General features: G+C 39.6%; 1 protein-coding gene across 1 annotated transcript in view; it reads right to left on the reverse strand.

The window, feature by feature from the left end:
- Positions 1 to 18,657, reverse strand: part of HIPK3 (homeodomain interacting protein kinase 3) — a 969,278-nt gene that overhangs the window by 70,777 nt on the left and 879,844 nt on the right. The window contains exon 11 of the mRNA XM_044059447.1: positions 11,016 to 11,257. Within this exon, the coding sequence (XP_043915382.1) occupies positions 11,016 to 11,257 (242 nt within the window). The remainder of the gene's footprint in view (positions 1 to 11,015; positions 11,258 to 18,657) is intronic.

An 18,657-nucleotide genomic window follows, 5' to 3' on the forward strand; every position in this document is an offset into this window, starting at 1 on the left:
GCAACACATAGTAATCTAGCCTTTGACTATCACGTGTCTAGAGTAGTTCAAAAGTGTTTATTGGCTAATAACCACGAAGGCCTTTTTAAGCCTAGCTATTCATCTCATATCTTTGACAAGTTCTGATACCCTTGGCAAGTGTAAGCATAGGCCTGGGAGATTAACCATTTACAGGTGAGAAAGGTGAGTGAGGAAACATTCTATGTTACTTAACTTGTACAATGATATGGCATTTAGGTCCAAGAAAGTCATTGTTCCGCTGTATTCGGCATTCATCACACCTATCACTGAGTGCCCCCTTTGGTATCTACATAACCATGTATATCCAATAATTGGAACGTTCACAGAGGTTCCTCACTAAAAGAATACAGGGTGCAAGTAAAATGTCCTATGCAGACTGACTCAATGCCCTATCCCTGTATTCTGTCTCCTACAGGCTGCTGAGGGGAGACCTATGCTCAGCACACGCATTGTCAGTTCCCATTCTGACAGACGACCTGCATATTCGCAAAAAAAACTGCACCAGAATTTCAAATCTAAAGACTTAAACTTTGCCTGTGATATAAATAGGACCTGTTGGACAGAAAAGTACATATCCCAGAGACTATCCATTCTCTGGAACAGGCTCCCCATCTATGTGAAGCAGAGTCCCTCGCTAACCCTATTCAAGTGTAACTTGGACATCTGGATGGGGAACAGGAAATTCATCCCTATTTGTCTCTAATGGACACAGGCAACCTGTAAAAGGTTCATCTCCCAGGTCCCTGCTTATAAATGTTTCATCTTCCAAGCCCCTGCTTACACTTATCAAGAGTACCAGAGCTTGTCATTGACTTGGGATGCATGGCTAGGCTTAAAAAGGCCTTATGGTAATTAGCCTAGTAAACATCTATGAACCTATACAAGTAGAAACAGTGGTAAGCTACATCAATAAAGCTTGCAAACTTCCCACAGGTGTAAAATTATGGAGGGAAGAAAAAAAAAATCAGATAAGTCACTCGGTGAAGGAGTGATATCCTTCTATATAGTTGCTTTAAGTAGTATCTCACCTCATAGTGTGGTTATCAGGAAAGTTTCTGAAGATTTATGCAATACTCAAGCAAGCAAAGAGATCACTGTATATATAATAAATGTTAAAGTGAGCTTAATTTACATGCAATATTAGGATTATCTATCTAGAACACTATGGTATATAAGAAGTAGTTACATACGTATTAATGTATTGTTGTATTAAGCCTATGTAATACCTGCACGTACAGTCCAGAGATACATAATTTTGTTCAGTTTATGCACTAGTGTGATTCTGAATGACAATAAAGTTTACTTTGACATGACATTATGGTTTAAAGGAGAACTGTACCCACAGACTCCTAAGTTTCTGCCAAAGAATTGACTTTACATGCATTTTCACATACACCCTACTTTCTTTTATTCACTCAGGTTTAATTACCATTTCTTGCTTTTCAATAACTACTTGCAAGACAAAAAACTATAATCACACAGAACAGTATTCTCAGTGTCTGTTACTTCTTTTTCTTTCTAAAGTGGACAATTTTCATTCTGTTATGTCCAAGTTGTAGTCCTTAAACTCATCTCCCCTCCCCCTAAACACCTCCCCTTTGTATCTGACAGAGAAGCAAATATGAGCTGTTTGCCTCCTGGTGTGAGCTATCAATCTCAGCAACAAAGTTCATGTGCTGAGAATACTGTTGTGTGTGATTATCCTTGTTTGCCTTTTAAGTAGTTATTGAAAAGCAAGAAATGGTAATTAAACCCGAGTGACTCAACAAAGCAGGGTATATGTGAAAACATATGTAAAGTCAATGAACTGACAGTAGCTTAGAAGCTATGATGTAATATTTTAAAGCCAAACACTGCATTGTGGGATACTTGGAGACAGACAAAAAAAAAGATGACGGAAACCATGTGGGCAGACTCTTGAATTACAGAAGTGTGCGGACCAAATACTCCACAATAAAACCACTGGTATATTGATGCTGTACAAAATGCTGGTAATCCACAAAGTAAAGCAAAAAAGTTTATTGTAAGACAATAGAAAGCTGGTAAGCGCTTTCGTCCTCAAAAAAAGAACTTCATCAGACAAATTAAAATCAAACACAGAACACATTTTAAAGACTCCCTTTGTGCTTCCCATGATAGCAGCCACTCCCCCTAAGTAACAAAAATTTAAAAGGGCAGTACAAACTGATATCAATGACAACATGTTAAATAAATACATGTTAATAGATATAAAAAATATAGAAAATATATAAAAATGATCATCCACTTCACAATTTTTAAGAGAGCAATGAACAAATATATAAATACATATATAAACAAATAATCATCTGTTTAAAGCTCTCAGTTTTAAAAGGGAATTAATAGAGAGGGATTTAATTTAAACCTGGCCAGTTGTTCACATTTAATAACAGCTGCCAGTATAATTCTCTCTTTTCTAGTAAGACAGACCATGCACCTCCCCTGATATCCATTGTGACACCATCAATAACAAAAAAATTAAAAGTGTGGTTACTGTTCTCTGAGGTATGTTTATACAAAGAATTTGTCTCTCTGCCTGTTCTTATTTCATACAAATGTTCATATATTCTATTTTTAAATGTTCTATCAGTTTTTCCAATGTAAAAACAATCACATAGGTTACAGAGGGCACAATAAATAATGCGTTCAGAGTTACAGTTATACTTATTTTTGATATGGATCTTAGTGTTGTTGATCATAAATACTGTTCCTTCCTTTATAAAGGGACAGTATCGACACATACCACACTTCAACATGCGCCCATTTGAAAAATGATTCATAGCATGTCCTTTCTCGAAAATTTTTTTTTAATTTCTACCTTTTCTAAAAATAACAGTAGGTTGTTCATCAATATGTGTTCTGATACTTCGGTCATGTGTTAAAATTGACCAATTGTTACTCAAAATATGTTTAATATCAGGACTATCAATTGTGTATGTAGAAATGAAAGAAGTATTATAATCTTTCCTGTAAAAATAGGGTTACAAGTGCAACATTCACTGTGTGTGTGTTACATCCAATGAAATCTCAGTTAAAAGAGATATATACAAATATCTTTCTCTCATTTACTACCTCTAAAATGACATCGTTAACAAGTCTCAACGGGAAGCCCCTCTTTAAAAACATATCTTTTAAAGGGTTCACTACACATTACCGAAAACCCACAATACCGACGCCCATACACCCGAGACCAAATACCCAAAAGACTACAAGACCAACGGGCCACAAGCATGAAATTCAAAATCGTGAACGTTTGAAACACATACAGTACACACATACACAAACACACAGCTTTCCCCACAATCAAACGAATAAACTTACACAAGAGTCACATATATGTAAAGACTCATGGAGCTTCTTAAAAGATATTAATCACATACCCTTTGAAGGCTCCTATATGTTAATAACGGTTGATATAAAGGATCTTTATTCAGTAATTCCCCACCAGGAGGGGTTAGAATGGTTTAATGAATTTTTATATGAAAAGAAAACAAACCATTTTGATGCAATAATGTATACCCAGTTGATGGAGATGGTCCTTAAGAACATTTTTATTTTATTTAATAAGGAGATTTTTTTTACAACAGGAAGGGGTAGCTATGGGTTCTGCGCGTGGTGGTCTTTATGCTAACATAGTGGTTTTATAGTGGGAGAAGAAATATTTGTTTCCTTCTGATTTTTACAGGCATGTTTATAAACGATTCCTGGACGACTTTTTTATTTTATGGGATGGTCCCTATGCCCTTTAAGATTTACATATTCATTTAACTTACATGGGATAGCTTTCCTTGATATTAAATTAATTAAGGATTACCAGAATAGTAGGTTTATATCTAAAATATATCGAAAGGACACATATTCAAATTCACTACTTCATTATAGTAGCATCCATCCTCAGAAACAGAAAAAAGCTAGTATTAAGGGACAGTTTGTATGGACTGCCCATATGGTATCACTTTCAGAAGATTTTTTAGATAAATGTGATACCTTAAAAAGTACAGTTTTGTACCTACCATAAATGTAGATGTTCGAGGATTCCATTGCTGCAGTCCTGACTATTGGGTATAGTCCGCGTCCAGTCGGCCCGAATACCAGAGTATAAGGCTGACGTCGGTCAGGGCGCATTAGACTGACGTCAGTACGTCAGGGTACTAATGCGCATGACCGGCGCCATATCCTCAGTCTTTTCTTGCCCCAGATGTCAGAAGACCTTAAAAGACAAGTCCCAAAAACCTGCACCAAAAACATGTACAATATATACAACAATATATACAAAAATATAAGCATGAAAACTCACCTACACAACCACCCCTAAATACAGAGGGGAAGGAGGGAGGGTAAATTGGACTGCAGCAATGGAATCCTCGAACATCTACATTTATGGTAGGTACAAAACTGTACTATGTTCTTCGTCTTCCATTGCTGCAGTCCTGACTATTGGGTAGAATCCCAAAGCAGAGGTAAGGGAGGCTGGCAAATCATAAAGAAGTAGGAGCTGACAACATGCCTTGCAAAACAGCTGTGGCAAAACCAGCCCTAGACTTAGAGTAGATAGGAAGGTGATAATGCTTAGAGAAAGTATGCACTGAACTCCAAGTAGCTGCTTCCAAAATATCCTTAGTTGCCACCCCCCTTAGAAATGCTGTTGAAGTGGCAGTAGCCCTAGTGGAATGAGGCCTAATCCCAGCTGGAATCTCCTTGCCATGATGGGAATAACAAAATGCAATGCAAAAGCCAATCCACCTAGAAATAGTTTGTTTTGACACAGGCTTGCCCTGTGAACTCAAAGCAAAAGAAACAAACAACTGCTGGGACTGCCTAAAATCCTTAGTTCTGCTTAAATAATAACGCAATTGCCTGTGTACATCTAAAGTGTGCAAAATCTTTTCCCCTTTATTTTGAGGGTCTGCATAAAACGTAGGCAAATGAATAGTTTGGTTTAAAGCCACACTAGAAACCACCTTAGGCATAAAGGAAGGATTAGTATGTAATGATACCCTATCCTTATGGAAAATCAAAAGGGCTCTACTGCCATAAGGGCCTGCAACTCAGACACCCTTCTTGCAGAAGTAATAGCCAACAGAAAAGCAGTCTTCCATGACAAGTATTTCAATTCAGCAGTAGCTGCAGGCTCAAAAGGTTGTAGAGTAAGTTTTTCCAACACAAAATTGAGATCCCAAGCAGGAGTAGGAGCTCTAATGGGGTCTTATATTCTTTGCCCTCTAAGAAACTGCTTGAACAAAGGATGCGAAAACAAAGGTGGGTCACAATCATAGTGAGCTGAAATTGCTGCAGCATGAATCTTAATGGAAGAGAAGGACAAACCTTTGTCCAATAACTCAGTAAGATATTGAAGAGCCACACTCAAATTAGGCTCAGAAATCTCCAAATTCTTTGCTGTACTCCAAAATAAAAATCTCTTCCATTTTTCTGCGTACACTCTCCTTGTACTAGGTCTTCTAGCTTCCATAATCACATTTAAAACTTGTTGAGGAAGTTGAGACCTGTTGTGTTTCAACACAGAATATGCCAGGCTGTTAGATGAAGAGAATGAAGCTTGACATTGAGCAGATGACCGTCCTTCTGAGATAACAGATGAGGAATCAGAGGTAAAGGCCATGGAGGCTTCTGTACCAGACTCCGTAGTAGTGGGTACCAGTGTTGCCGAGGCCAATCTGGAGCTATCAAAATCATCCTTGGCCTGTCTTGTCTGACCTTTAATAGCACCTTTGGAAGAAGAGGCAGAGGTGGAAAGGCATACACATGAAGGTTTTTCCAACTGAAAGACAGAGCATCCACTTTCCAAGCTGTGTGATGAAACCCCTTTGTGCAATACTTTGGCAGCTGGTGGTTTAGTGGAGAAGCGAACAGATCTATGTCTGGAGTTCCCCATGACACTGTCAGTTTCTGAAATACATGAAGATCCAGTTTCCACTCGTGGGGATCCATGATTTGTCTGCTTAACACATCTGCTAAGGAGTTCTGTGCTCCTGGCAGAAACCTTGCCTGAAGAGTTAGTTGCAAGCTTAGCGCAGTCTCCCATAAAATCATTGCTTGCCTGCATAGAGGATAAGAATGTGTTCCCCTTGCTTGTTGATGTACCACATGACAGTTGTGTTGTCTGTTAGAATCAACACCTGCCCTGGAAGAAGTAACTCCTTGAAAGCCATTAATGCAAACTGGACTGCTAACATCTCCTTCATGTTGATATGTAGATGCTGTAGTCTGGCAGGCCACTTGTCTTGTATCCACTTTCCATTTAGATGAGCTCCCCAAGCAAGGTCCGAGGCATCTGTCGTTAAGATCTGACTTGCCTCTGGCCGGGTCACAGAGAGTCCCTTGTTTAGGTGACATTCCTGAGCCCACCACAAGAATTCTTTTCAAGGCAAGGTATTATTTGAATGACAGTGTCCAAATCCTGGCAGTGCTGTGTCCATACATTTTGAGATACCACTGTAGCTTCCTCATATGCAGTTTGGCATTGGGAAGCACCAGAATACAAGATGCCATGAACCCTAATGCTTGAAGGACTGTCCTTGCAGTCAGCACGGACTGATGAGATAGTTGATGGAAGTAAAGTGACAGACTCTTTTGTTTGTCCGGGGTTAAAAAGGCCATCTGGGCTGCTGTATTCAGTCTCACACCCAGAAAGCACATGTCCTGAGAGGGTACTAGACTGGACTTTATTTCGTTCACAGAATACCCTAGGCATCTTAACACTGCTATAACATATTCCAGATGCTGTAGAAGGTCTTCCTTTTCTTGAGCCAGAATCAGGCAGTCGTCCAAGTAAGGATAGATTTGAATTCCTTGAAGCCTGAAGTAAGCTATCACTGGAGCCAGAACCTTTGTGAATACTCTGGGCAGTAGATAAGCCAAAGGGCAATGCAGAGAACTGATAATGAGAATTTCCAGCTCGAAACCGCAGATACTTCCTGCAACTTAGCCTTATAGGCACATGAAGGTAAGCTTCCTTGAGATCTAAAGTTACCATCCAGTGATCTTTGCCCAGCAGAGGTAAAAGCTGTTGTAACGTCAACATCTTGAACTTGGGAATGTCCAAAACGTGTTGAGGAGAGATAAATCCAAAATTGGTCTCCACGTGTTCCCCTTCTTTGGTACAAGGAACAGGCGAGAATAAAATCCTAGGCCCCTTTCTGATACAGGGACTGGCGGAATGGCCCCTATCTGAAGTAACTGAGAAACTTGCTTGTGAGCCTCTTTTCTTTGTGGAGGAGGAACGTCTGGCATGCCTTTGAAAGGGGCATTGTATGGAAATAAAATCTGTAACCGTGGTGAATGATATCCAACACCCATTTGTCTTGAGTAATTAAATCCCAATTTTCTTTGAAAAGAGACAGTCTTCCTCCCAAAGGAGCTGCCAGACGGGAATCTGCTGGCAGCTGAAAAGACAGGTCATTGGGTCTGTTTACGAAAGGACTGACCCCTGCCCTCACCAGAAGTCTGAGCAGGTGAACTCCCTTGTCTAGGCCTAAAAGAACCTTGAGCCCTGCCCCTACCACGACTAGACCTACCCCTAGACTGGGAATCATAAGCAGGATATGTCCACCCCTTAGCAGGCCAATTTCTACTAAACTTTGGTGGCTGCACCTGCAAAAATCTTTAACAGTTTGCATAGACTTAGCTTTGTCCTCCATTTTCTTTAAAACTGCTTCCACAGGCGATCCAAACAACACATCAGACTGTAAAGGAGCATCCAAAATCCTTGTCTTAACATGCTCAGCTAAATTCTGATCCTTCAACCAGGCATGCCTGCGAAGAACAGAACTGGTAGCAGCCACCCTCGAGGAGGCCTGTACAGCATCAAAACCACATTGCAAAGAATGCTTACCCACTTGTTCAGACACATGAACCAAATCCAGCAACTCTTTACACTCAATACCTTCCGCCAAAGCATCCACCTTAGATTTCAATTGTGAAAGGAGATAATTCTGATATTTTAGCATGTGAAACTGACAATTCAATGCTCTCATGGCTAGAGTGGAAGAAGTATACACTTTCTTTCCCCACCTATCCAAAGCCCTTGCCTCTTTATCAGTGGGAACAGGATTTTTAACCACAGAAGCCTTAACACCTTTAGGCCCTTGAGAAATTGTTTCTGGGTCCCCTAGGACTCTTAAACAAATATTTATGAGCTTCGGGCACCCTATAATACCTATCAGGCTTAACAGGAGCAGGAGGCAAAGAGTCAGGGTTCAGGGAAGCCTCTGCAAAAACATCTTCCACCACATTCAACACAGGAGGAATAGCTAAAGGCCTATGCTGGGGTAAAACAAGAATTCCCTAAGCCTTTTCCTGGAATCAGAGTAATCCTGGCCTTCCCATTTAAAGTGCTCCCTCATGGAATGCAGAGTCTCTGAAAATGAGAAATCCTCAGGCGGAGAAGCTGTAGGAGTGGAATCATCCACATCAGAATCAGAATAAGTAGGATACTCCTGCATATCTTCCACAGAAGATTCTGAAGCCTCTGAACACTGTTCAAAACTATCAAACTCCGGTTCCACCCTAGGCCTCTTATCAGGCGGGGGCATAGAACCTCTAATCATAGTAATCAAATCCTCTGCCATTTTAAGCATATGTTTCTTAGCTACAGAACCGAAATGCTAGGAGAAGCCCCACTGAAGCTGAACTAGGCCTACCTCTCAAAGAAGTTTTGGCAACAGAAGGAGAGGCTCTAACTACCTTGGGAAGAGAGGGAAGAACAGTCACCTGAGAAGCCCCCTCAGCCTGGCCTACCTCCTGAGAGGGCACATCCTGTAATAGTATAGTTTCAGCCTGGGACTCCATGGAAACTCCTGGCAAAACCTCCGGCTCCACTGAGCCTTCTAAAGAACCAACGTCCGGGACTGCCGGTTCATCAACCCTAGGCTTCACTGTTTTATCCTTGCGCTTCTTGGAGGAAGCGGCCGGAGCATCCGACGGCATTTTATAATTGCAACGCTTCCCAAACACTAACCTGGCACAGTCTAACCTCCTCTTAATAGTGCGTTTGTTAAACCTAGCACAAGAGCGGCAACCAACAACGTCGTGCTCAGGCCCTAAACAAGGTATACACAAGGTATGATAATCCCTATGAGGTATCTGTTTCCCACAAGAAATACAGTTATTCACTTTTTCTGACATCCGGTAAAATACTGAGGCAAGAAAAAACCAAAATGTTCCCCAACGGGGTACTTAGCCAACTCTGTTTCGGTCTGAAACTCCGGTTTCGGAAATATTTCAGAACGCCAACCTGCACTCGCAAAACTGCTTCTGCATCGGACCATGCGGCAAAAAAGACTGAGGATATGACGTCGGTCATGCGCATTAGTACCCTGACGCACTGACGTCAGTCTAATGCGCCTGACCGACGCCAGCCTTATACTCTGGTATTCGGGCCGACTGGACGCGGACTATACCCAATAGTCAGGACTGCAGCAATGGAAGACGAAGAACATGATATGTTTTTAAAGAGGGGCTACCTGTTGAGACTTAATGTCCTTTTAGAGATAGTAAATAAGAGAGAAAGAAATTTTTATATACCTCTTTTATCTGAGGTTTCATTGGATGCAACACACACAGTGAATGTTGCGCCTCTAAACCCTATTTTTACAGGAAAAGATTATAATACTTCTTTCATTTCTACATACACAATTGATAGTCCTGATATTAAACATATTTTGAGTAAAAATTGGTCAATTCTAACACGACTGAAGTATCAGAACACATATTTATGAATAACCTACTGTTATTTTTAGAATAGGTAGAAATTTAAAATTTTTTTTCGAGAAAGGACATGCTGTGAATCATTTTTCGAATGGACGTATGTTGAAGTGTGGTATGTGTCGATACTGTCCCTTTATAAAGGAAGGAACAGTATTCATCATCAACAACACTAAAAATCATATCAAAAATAAGTATAACTATAACTCTGAACACATTATTTATTGTGCCTTCTGTGATCTATGTGATTGTTTTTACATTGGAAAAACTGATAGAAAATTTAAAAATAGAATATATGAACATTTGTATGACATAAGAACAGACAAAGAGACAAATGCTTTGTATAAACATACCTCAGAGAACAGTGACCACACTTTAAATTTTTTTTGTTATTGATGGTGTCACGATGGATATCAGGGGAGGTGCATGTTTCTCTGTCTTACTAGAAAAGAGAGAATTATACTGGCAGCTGTTATTAAATGCGAACAACTTGCCAGGTTTAAATGAATCCCTCTCCATTAATTCTCTTTTAAAATTGAAAGCTTTAAACAGATGATAATTTATTTATATATTTATTCATTGCTCTTTTAAAAAATTGTGAAGTGGATGATCTTTTTTATATATTTTCTATATTTTTTTTATATCTATTAACATGTATTTATTTAACATTTTGTCATTGACATCACAGTCTGTATTGCCCTTTTAAATTTTTGTTACTTAGGGGGAGTGGCTACTATCATGTGAAGCACAAAGGGAGTCTTTAAAATGTGTTCTGTGTTTGATTTTAATTTGTCTGATGAATTTCTTTTTTTTTTTGAGGATGAAAGCACTTACCAGCTTTCTATTCTCTTACAATAAACTTTTTTGCTTTACTTTTTGGATTATCAGCATTTTATACAGCATCAATATACCCAGTGGTTTTACTGTGGAGTATTTGGTTTGCACACTTCTGCAGTTTGGTCAGACTCTTGAATTACTTTTAAAATAAGTATAGAGTCCAAAAGAAGTGTTAAAATGTAGGAAGCATCAAGACTTGATGAATAAGCATGCTTTTTCAGTCTGTGGGCACAGTTCTCCTTTAAGTCTCACCATTGTTAAGTGAAATAACCTTCTATATGATCCAGAATTTCAACTAGAGAAACTTTTTTCACGTAGAAAACATTAAAACTACAAACTAGTGATGAAGTAAAAAAAATAGTGGTACAATTATTTTATACAAAAAGAGAAAGGATCAGAAATAAATAAAACATTACCTGTATTTGATATCTGCTCATCAGAAACAGAGTGATTATTTTCCAATCTCATTGGAGGTACTAGTACTGTGGGGACAGCAGGCTTGCTCGTTTCTGTACCCTCTGAACTGTTTTTAGTATTTTGGTTTACTTCTTCTAAAAATCTTTCTTCCCTGAATGGACTGTCATCTTGCCCAGATGAGTCCGAGGCTGGGGAGCTTTCCACAGTGCCACATCCACTCTCATGTTCATCATCTGACATACTGTAAATGGTAAATGAAATTCATTTTATTTCAAACTGCATATGTCTTCTTTAAGGAATGTGCTCATAGTGCTAACATTTCCAGGAAAGTACATGAAAAATAATATCAGAAGTTAATACAAGCAGCCTATTAAGCTTAATCTCTTCTCAATGGTGCATAGCACTTCAGTCATAAACTAGAGCACTTTTACAAACATTAAACATGAATACTTATGTGCAGTGATGGACTGCTATCCCTACTATGGTCTTGTTATGACAGACTCTTGTGTGTATATATATATATATATATATATATATATATATATATATATATACACACACACATATATATATACATATATATATATATATATATATATTACACACACACATCGATATATACACACTCATTTCCACATGTGAATACATGTACATACACACTATACATTTATAAGTACACAGTAACAAATACAAAGATATAAACATATAGAGATAGACACACACACACACATATATATGTGTGTGTGTGCATATCTTATTCACTAGGTCATATAAATATGGGGAGATTCATCTAGATTGGAGACATGCACTTATGAAACTTGTCTAAGGGAAAAGGGAGTATGACAAACCTAGAATCATACAGACCCTTAAGTCTACTTTCAGAAAAATAATGGAGAAGGTAATACTGGATAAGTTATTGTCAGAACTGGATAGGTTGGGACTTGAAACCATTAATCAGCATGCATATGTTGAAAACAGATCTATTACCACCTGTAACATGATGTTATATAACAATATAATAACAGCTATGAATGAAAAATTGTGCTGTGATTTAATTTATATAGTTTTAACTTCAGTGTTTGACAGGGTCATACACAAAACACTGATCAATAAATTGGCACAACTAGGTATTGATGTACTGTTGACAAGATGGATAGCTGCATGGCTTACAAATAGGAAATGGCAAGTATCACACACCAACTGGAAAGGTAAAATCCTTGGTTACAATCAAGGTGTCCCACAGGGCTCTGTCCTAGGCCCTTACTTGTTTAGATTGTATCTTTCAGACCTTACTTTTTCATCTGAGGTGTTCTACAGTCTATATGCGGACTACCTGAAATTGGATAAACAGATAACAAGTGTTACAGATAAGGCATGTCTGCAAAATAATTTGACTAAATTGACCATTTGGGCACAGGAGAATAACATGTTGATAATATATCAAAAACTAAGCATAAGAGATTTGGGAGACAAACTGAAAGGTGAATATTTAATACAGCAAACAGTGACTGAAACTGTAGACTCATTTAAGGACCTGGGTATATGGGCAGGTTCAGCTAGGAGTTTTTCTAATCATATCAAACAATTGGCTAATGACAGTTATAGAACTATAGGTTGTATAAAAAAGATTTATAAAGTCTAGGAAATCAAACATAATAAAGTCACTGTTTGTTAGTTACATTAGACCCAAACTTGAGTATGGAATAACAATATGGAAACCCTATACGAAAACAAGCATGAAAAATGTGGAAAGAATACAGCGGAAATATACCACGGGTATCCATGGATGTGAAAATCTAAGTTATTATGAAAGACTAAAATATCTGAACTTGTACAGTGTCTCTTACAGATATTTCAGAGGAGATCTTATTCAGGTATACAGGGTATTTAGGGACAACTACCTCTGGGAATGTTTGGGGTTTTCAAAAAGTACTAGAGAATCATCAGATAACCTACGTAGAAGATTCTACAGGAATGAGAAGTGTACTAATTGGTTCTCTGATAAGAGTAGCTGATGCTTGGAACAGACTACCAAATTACATTAAAGTACTAGTTTAGATATTAAGAACAGTCTGGACATTTATTATGGGAACAAGTGTTTTGGTATATTGGCAAGCTAGTAGGCCATTAATGCCTGTGCTTGAAACGTGTGTGTATGTATGTATGTAGTGTGTATGTATCTGTATCTGAAAAACTGGGCCTTCAGCTTTTATTCTGGAGCTCATCTAGTAACTCTCCAACCACCTACAATATTTCATCAGTGACCTTTCACTGGAAAACCTCAGCATGTGGGTTAAACAGTTCAGGGTCCGCAGAGATAGGGTACAGAAAAAGAAAATTTGCTTCTCATACTTGCTCACTGTCCTGTACTCACTCTGGCAGACAGATGGCAAGATTCTGTGGAGCAGAAGCCCTCTCTTCAGAGTTATTGCTGATATGATGGGGTCCAGCCTGAATGCACATGACCAGCTGAAGGGATGCAAAAGATCTAGCTAGACTTCAATACTGAAGCTACTGTGTACGAGTTGTCCAGAGCTGCCTTGGTGGCAGCTTTGGACAACCCATAGTTGCTTTGGTGGCATCTTTAGAGATGTGGAGGGTCTAGGGAAGATATGTGAGCCTGAAGAGGTCTTTTCTATGGGAAGGAGATAGGGTCTGAATGCCACTCCTTACCTACTTTAACAGGAGAAGAAACTCTACAAACTTGAGGCTCTTGCAGAAGCCACACCCTCCTCACTGTCCAAGTTGGAGACCAGTAGCTCTGCAGTGGAGTCCACACGTTTTGATTTGTACATGATCTTATGGCTTCTTTTTAGTGAGGATTCCAAAGACCCTGAAGACAAGATCCTGAGGTGAGTCCATCATGAAGGAGATGGCGCTACTGATGATGTAATCACTACTTGGTCTTCAGATATCAAGACTGGCAGTTCTACCATATCTTGATCTTTCAACATTAGAAGTGCTGTTGACGATTAGACTAACTTCTGAGTATGGTGAGAGTGAGAGGACCTCAAGTAACATGCTGGTTAGAGTTCTAGTGTGAAAACTCAAACTGTTAAATAAGCCAGTAAAAGTGATCAATCTGTACTGATAAGTAATTAAACTACTTCGATGCCAGTTAAAGAGAAATTTGGAAACGTTAAGCTACAGTCAACCAGAAAAGACACGCACAAGCACTGCCTGGGAAGAACCACACAGCTGTTCAGTAAAAAGAAGTTCAAGTTTGAGCTTTAGTAGAGAAGATAACTTCCAGCAATGCAGATGGAGAAATAAACCAATGCCCACTCAGGTGTTTAAATTAAGTGAGAAGCACAAGTCAAACAACAAAAAGCTGGAAAATAGAAGCTTTATGTACTTTTCTGCTCTGTTTCATGTGATTGCATTTTTTTAGTTTGTTCTGGGACCCAAGTCTTGTATTTTAATTAGCAGCTGTGGGAAGACTGAGTTTCTGCATTACTCTGCCACTTCTATTTCCACAAGTAGAATTGTAAAAGCTATCAGTTTGTATTTTAAACTCTGCTAAAACATAGTCTTACAGTTAAATTCACAGTTGTGGCAGAACACTTACCAGATTTAGATCTTAGTCATTTATTACTGCATTTTTCCCATAAATGAAAAGTTATGTACTTGACTATAACAGATCCATGTTGACTGATTTTTGTCCTTTTCAACATATGACTTGTCGGATCAGACTGGATCCGACATTGGCACCATTTTTGAAGCTACTTCAGTTCTAGGGCTCTGACTCTTCCCTTATCCATAATTCCCTGTACTCCACCTTAATACCTCAGATCAAGTTTGCCCCCATCAAAAACAAGAAACTGACAACATTGTAAATATGATAACAGTTGCAATGAGATAAAAAGCGGGAGAGATGACAACAGTCATAAGAGGACTGTTCACAGACCAGGAGATAAGTAACAACCACCTACTCACCCTAAAGTCGTGTGTGTCAATCTGGAGTAAAAGAGGGAGGAAGGATGACCTGTATGAAAATCATCAGACAACATGGCTTTATCATTACAGTAAGTACATAACTTTCATAGTCAATACTGTCTATTTTTGTCCAATTCAACACATGGGACAGATTCCCAAGCTGCCTGTCTGGGTGGTATCAAGGAAGGATGTTCCTAAGAATGGTGGAACAAAAAAAAGAACGCGATTTAAACTGTACATCCAGTTTATGAGACAAACGCATGTACTGTGGACCAAGTTGCTGCCACACAAATGGGAAGCCTGCTAGAAAAGGCTGCTGAAGTAGATATTGCTCAAGTCGAATGAGCTTTAGATTGTACAGCCAAGTTCTTTTGTTATAGACAAATGAGATGCAATGTAGCAACCATCTTGAAAGGGCTCAAGCTCAATGCCAAGAAAAGTATAGTTATCCCCTGCGGGGAAAAAACATGTACCCGTGAATTACCACATAGGTGGCAGTACACTAAAAACCGAAAGTGTGACAAGAAACTTAGGGACACAGGTGGACAGTGGTCTCACCTTTGATAACACATCGCCACAACAGTCAGGAAATCCTTCTATGTGGCACACCTCATCACTACGAGCTTTTCATCCAGGAAAAAAATGTCATTGTCCCACTGTACTCATCCTTCATTAGACCCATTATAGAATACAACGACCCATTTGGTATGCACCTCTCAAGACATCTGCAACAACTGGAAAGGCCGCAGAAATACCTCACTAAAAGAATCCCAGGCCTAAAGCAGATGCCCTACGCTGACTGCCTTAAAAAACTCCTGCTATACTCTGTTGCATATTGCCTACTCAGAGGCGATCTCTGCTCAACATACAAGGCCATGTCAAACCCAGAGTTGTTGGACAACCTACACTTAATGAAATCCCAATCCCTCAGAGCCACACGCTCCAGGGATCTAAACCTTGTCATCACAATAAACAAAACATGCTGGAGGGATAGGTTCTTGACCCAAAGACTCCCCAGACTCTGGAATAGACTGCCCATACATGTCAAGCAGAGCGCCTCTTTGGCCCTCTTCAAAAGGAACCTTGACGATTGGATGGGAGAAAGGAAATTCACCCCAGGGATCACGTCAGTCGCCCTGCTAGACAGGGGTCCAGGTAAGTAAATAGTGTGGGAAGAAATAGCCAGGGAATTGTTCTGGCTAGGCTTGTATAGGCCCCCATAGGGCCGATAGCCTAGTACCAGCCTATGAACTTTAACAGATTTAACCAATTTTGGTTTCGATAATGCAATAAACAATCAGATTTTCTAAACTGTTTTGTTCAGTGAGGGTAGAACCCGAGTTGATGAACGTCTAGCATACGTAAAATGTATTCCACTTTATTTGAGTACATAGGTAAATACTGGTAAGTTTACTGACTGACTTAAGTTTGCTGAAAGGCACTTTAGATATCAGAGACACCCAAGCCCTTGTGGAAAACCAGACTGGGAGGTTTGTAAGAAAGAGCCTGTAATTCTGAAATCCATCTGGCTGACTTAACTGCTACCAGAAAAATTCTTTCCCAAGTCAGAAACTTTAGATCGACTGTGGCAGAAGGTTCAAAGGGAGCGTAGTTAGAGCCTGCAGTACAATGGCAATGTCCCACGGAAGAACTGGGTCTCTGATGGGAGGTTGTAAAAGAAAAGTTCCTCTCAAAAAAGATTTAGAGAAGAAGCTATGGAAGTGCCCTTTTGGCCAATATGGAAGCTCAAGATTGCTGCCATTTGAACCTTGACAGTGGAATAACTGGGGCCTTTACCAAACAGTTCAGATAAAAATTTCAAGATGGGCAGAACTGGTGCTGAGAAAGGGTCCACTCCTTTGGAAACAGCCCAAAGAGAGAACCTTTTCCATTTGTTATGGTATACCTTTTTTTGTGGCTAGACGCTGATATAATCCTAGCTACAGAGGGGAACCTGACATCTCTGGCTATGGTCAAAATTGGCGAAACCATGCATTTAGTTTCATGTGCATCTAGTCTGGTGGAGGCAATTTGGATGGGTTAGTGAGAAGATATGGATAATGATCCAACATCCATGGTGGATATACTAGAAGAGGCCACAGGAAAGAGAACCATGTTTGCCAGGGCCAGAAAGGTGCAATGAGGATCACCCTGACATTGCACTGCCTTGCTTTCTGGGTGAACTTGTTCATTAGTGGTAAGTGAAGAAAAGCATACAGGAGGGCCTGGGGGGGCCAATTGTGGACCACAGTATCCTTCAATGACTGACCCTGTGCAAAGAACAGGACAACATAATTTTTGTATTTGTTGTTGAGATAGGAGGCAAAGAGGTTGCAGCAAGGTTGGCCCCCACGATAAAAAATTAAACTGCCACTGAGGGACCACTCATAAGATGTCAGGACAGTCCTGCTTATTCTGTCTGTTAGAACACTGGATGATCAAAGGATGTGCACTATCAAAAAGTGGTGTGAAGACAATGTCCACTGCCAAACTTTCATGGCCTCACAGCAGAGCCGATAAGAACTGGTTCCTCCCTATTTGTTGATGTACTGTACAACTGCTGTACTATCCATCAGTATGGAAATTGGAACCTTGAGAAGGAGATCCTGGAATGCCTGCAGTTACAAGGACCACCATTCTCCAAGATATTGATGTGAAGACTGGGCTCCTTGTGGGTGACCATGTACCTTGGACCAGTCTCCCTTTATAATGCCACCCTTCCCAAACATTTCCATTCTGGGACGACCCCCAGTTACTGATGAGGAAGTTATCCGCCAGGCAATGTATCCTCTGCAGATCTGGGCGATGTGTGAAATCAAGATTTTCTGTAATTCCTAAATCCAGTAACAACTGGAGCACAAGATCGAGATGTTGTAGCAGTAGAAGCTCAGAGGCAGCAGTTAGGTACCAGTCATCAAGGTAGGGAAAACCTGGATCCCTAGCAATCTCAAGTGTGTTGTCACCACTGCCATTATCTTGATGAACACTCCTGGGGCTGTGGTGAGACAGAAAGGCAGGACTCTGAACTGATGGCGATTGGCTCCCAGACAGAAACGGAGGGATATCCTGGAGCTCTTCTCCATCTTCACATGACAGTAAGCATCCTTGAAAAATACTGACACATCCAATCTCCCTTCTTCAGCAGATGTAATATGAACTGGTTTGTGATCACCCAGAATTTTGTCTGTTTTACAAACTGAGTGAGATGACTGAGATCCAAAATGGGTTTGAGGGCCCTGTCTTCTTTGGCACTAAAAAAAAACTTTTGAGTAGACTCCAGATTTTAACTGGTCTTGGGAGACCAGCTGAATTACTATTTTTCTAGCAGTTTTGAAATTTCTACTGCTGCTGGCTCCCACTGATTGGATGGAACACTGGGAACACTCCTCTTTTTCTACAAAACAGAATAGCCTCTGGAAATTATCTTTAGCACTCATGAATCTACAATATAACAAAACTGTTCAAACCAATCACATATCTAACCAAGAAAACAAACAAAAAGACTGGAACCATAAAGAAGCCAATAGGAAACCAAAGTATTCGCTTATAAAAAAGCACTTTATTCGATGCTTTTGTCCTCAGACTTTTTCAGAACACAAAACTCCACCTTCCAGTGCACTTAAATAGGTTAATAATCAATTAAGACAATTATGTAAAGTACCTTTCAAGCAAGTAATTATTAACTTACTTGTTTATTTAAATACA

The sequence above is a fragment of the Protopterus annectens genome, chromosome 17.part0 (assembly GCF_019279795.1).
Source record: "Protopterus annectens isolate FY-2018-M chromosome 17.part0, PAN1.0, whole genome shotgun sequence".
In the NCBI taxonomy this organism is placed as follows: Eukaryota; Metazoa; Chordata; order Ceratodontiformes; family Protopteridae; genus Protopterus; species Protopterus annectens.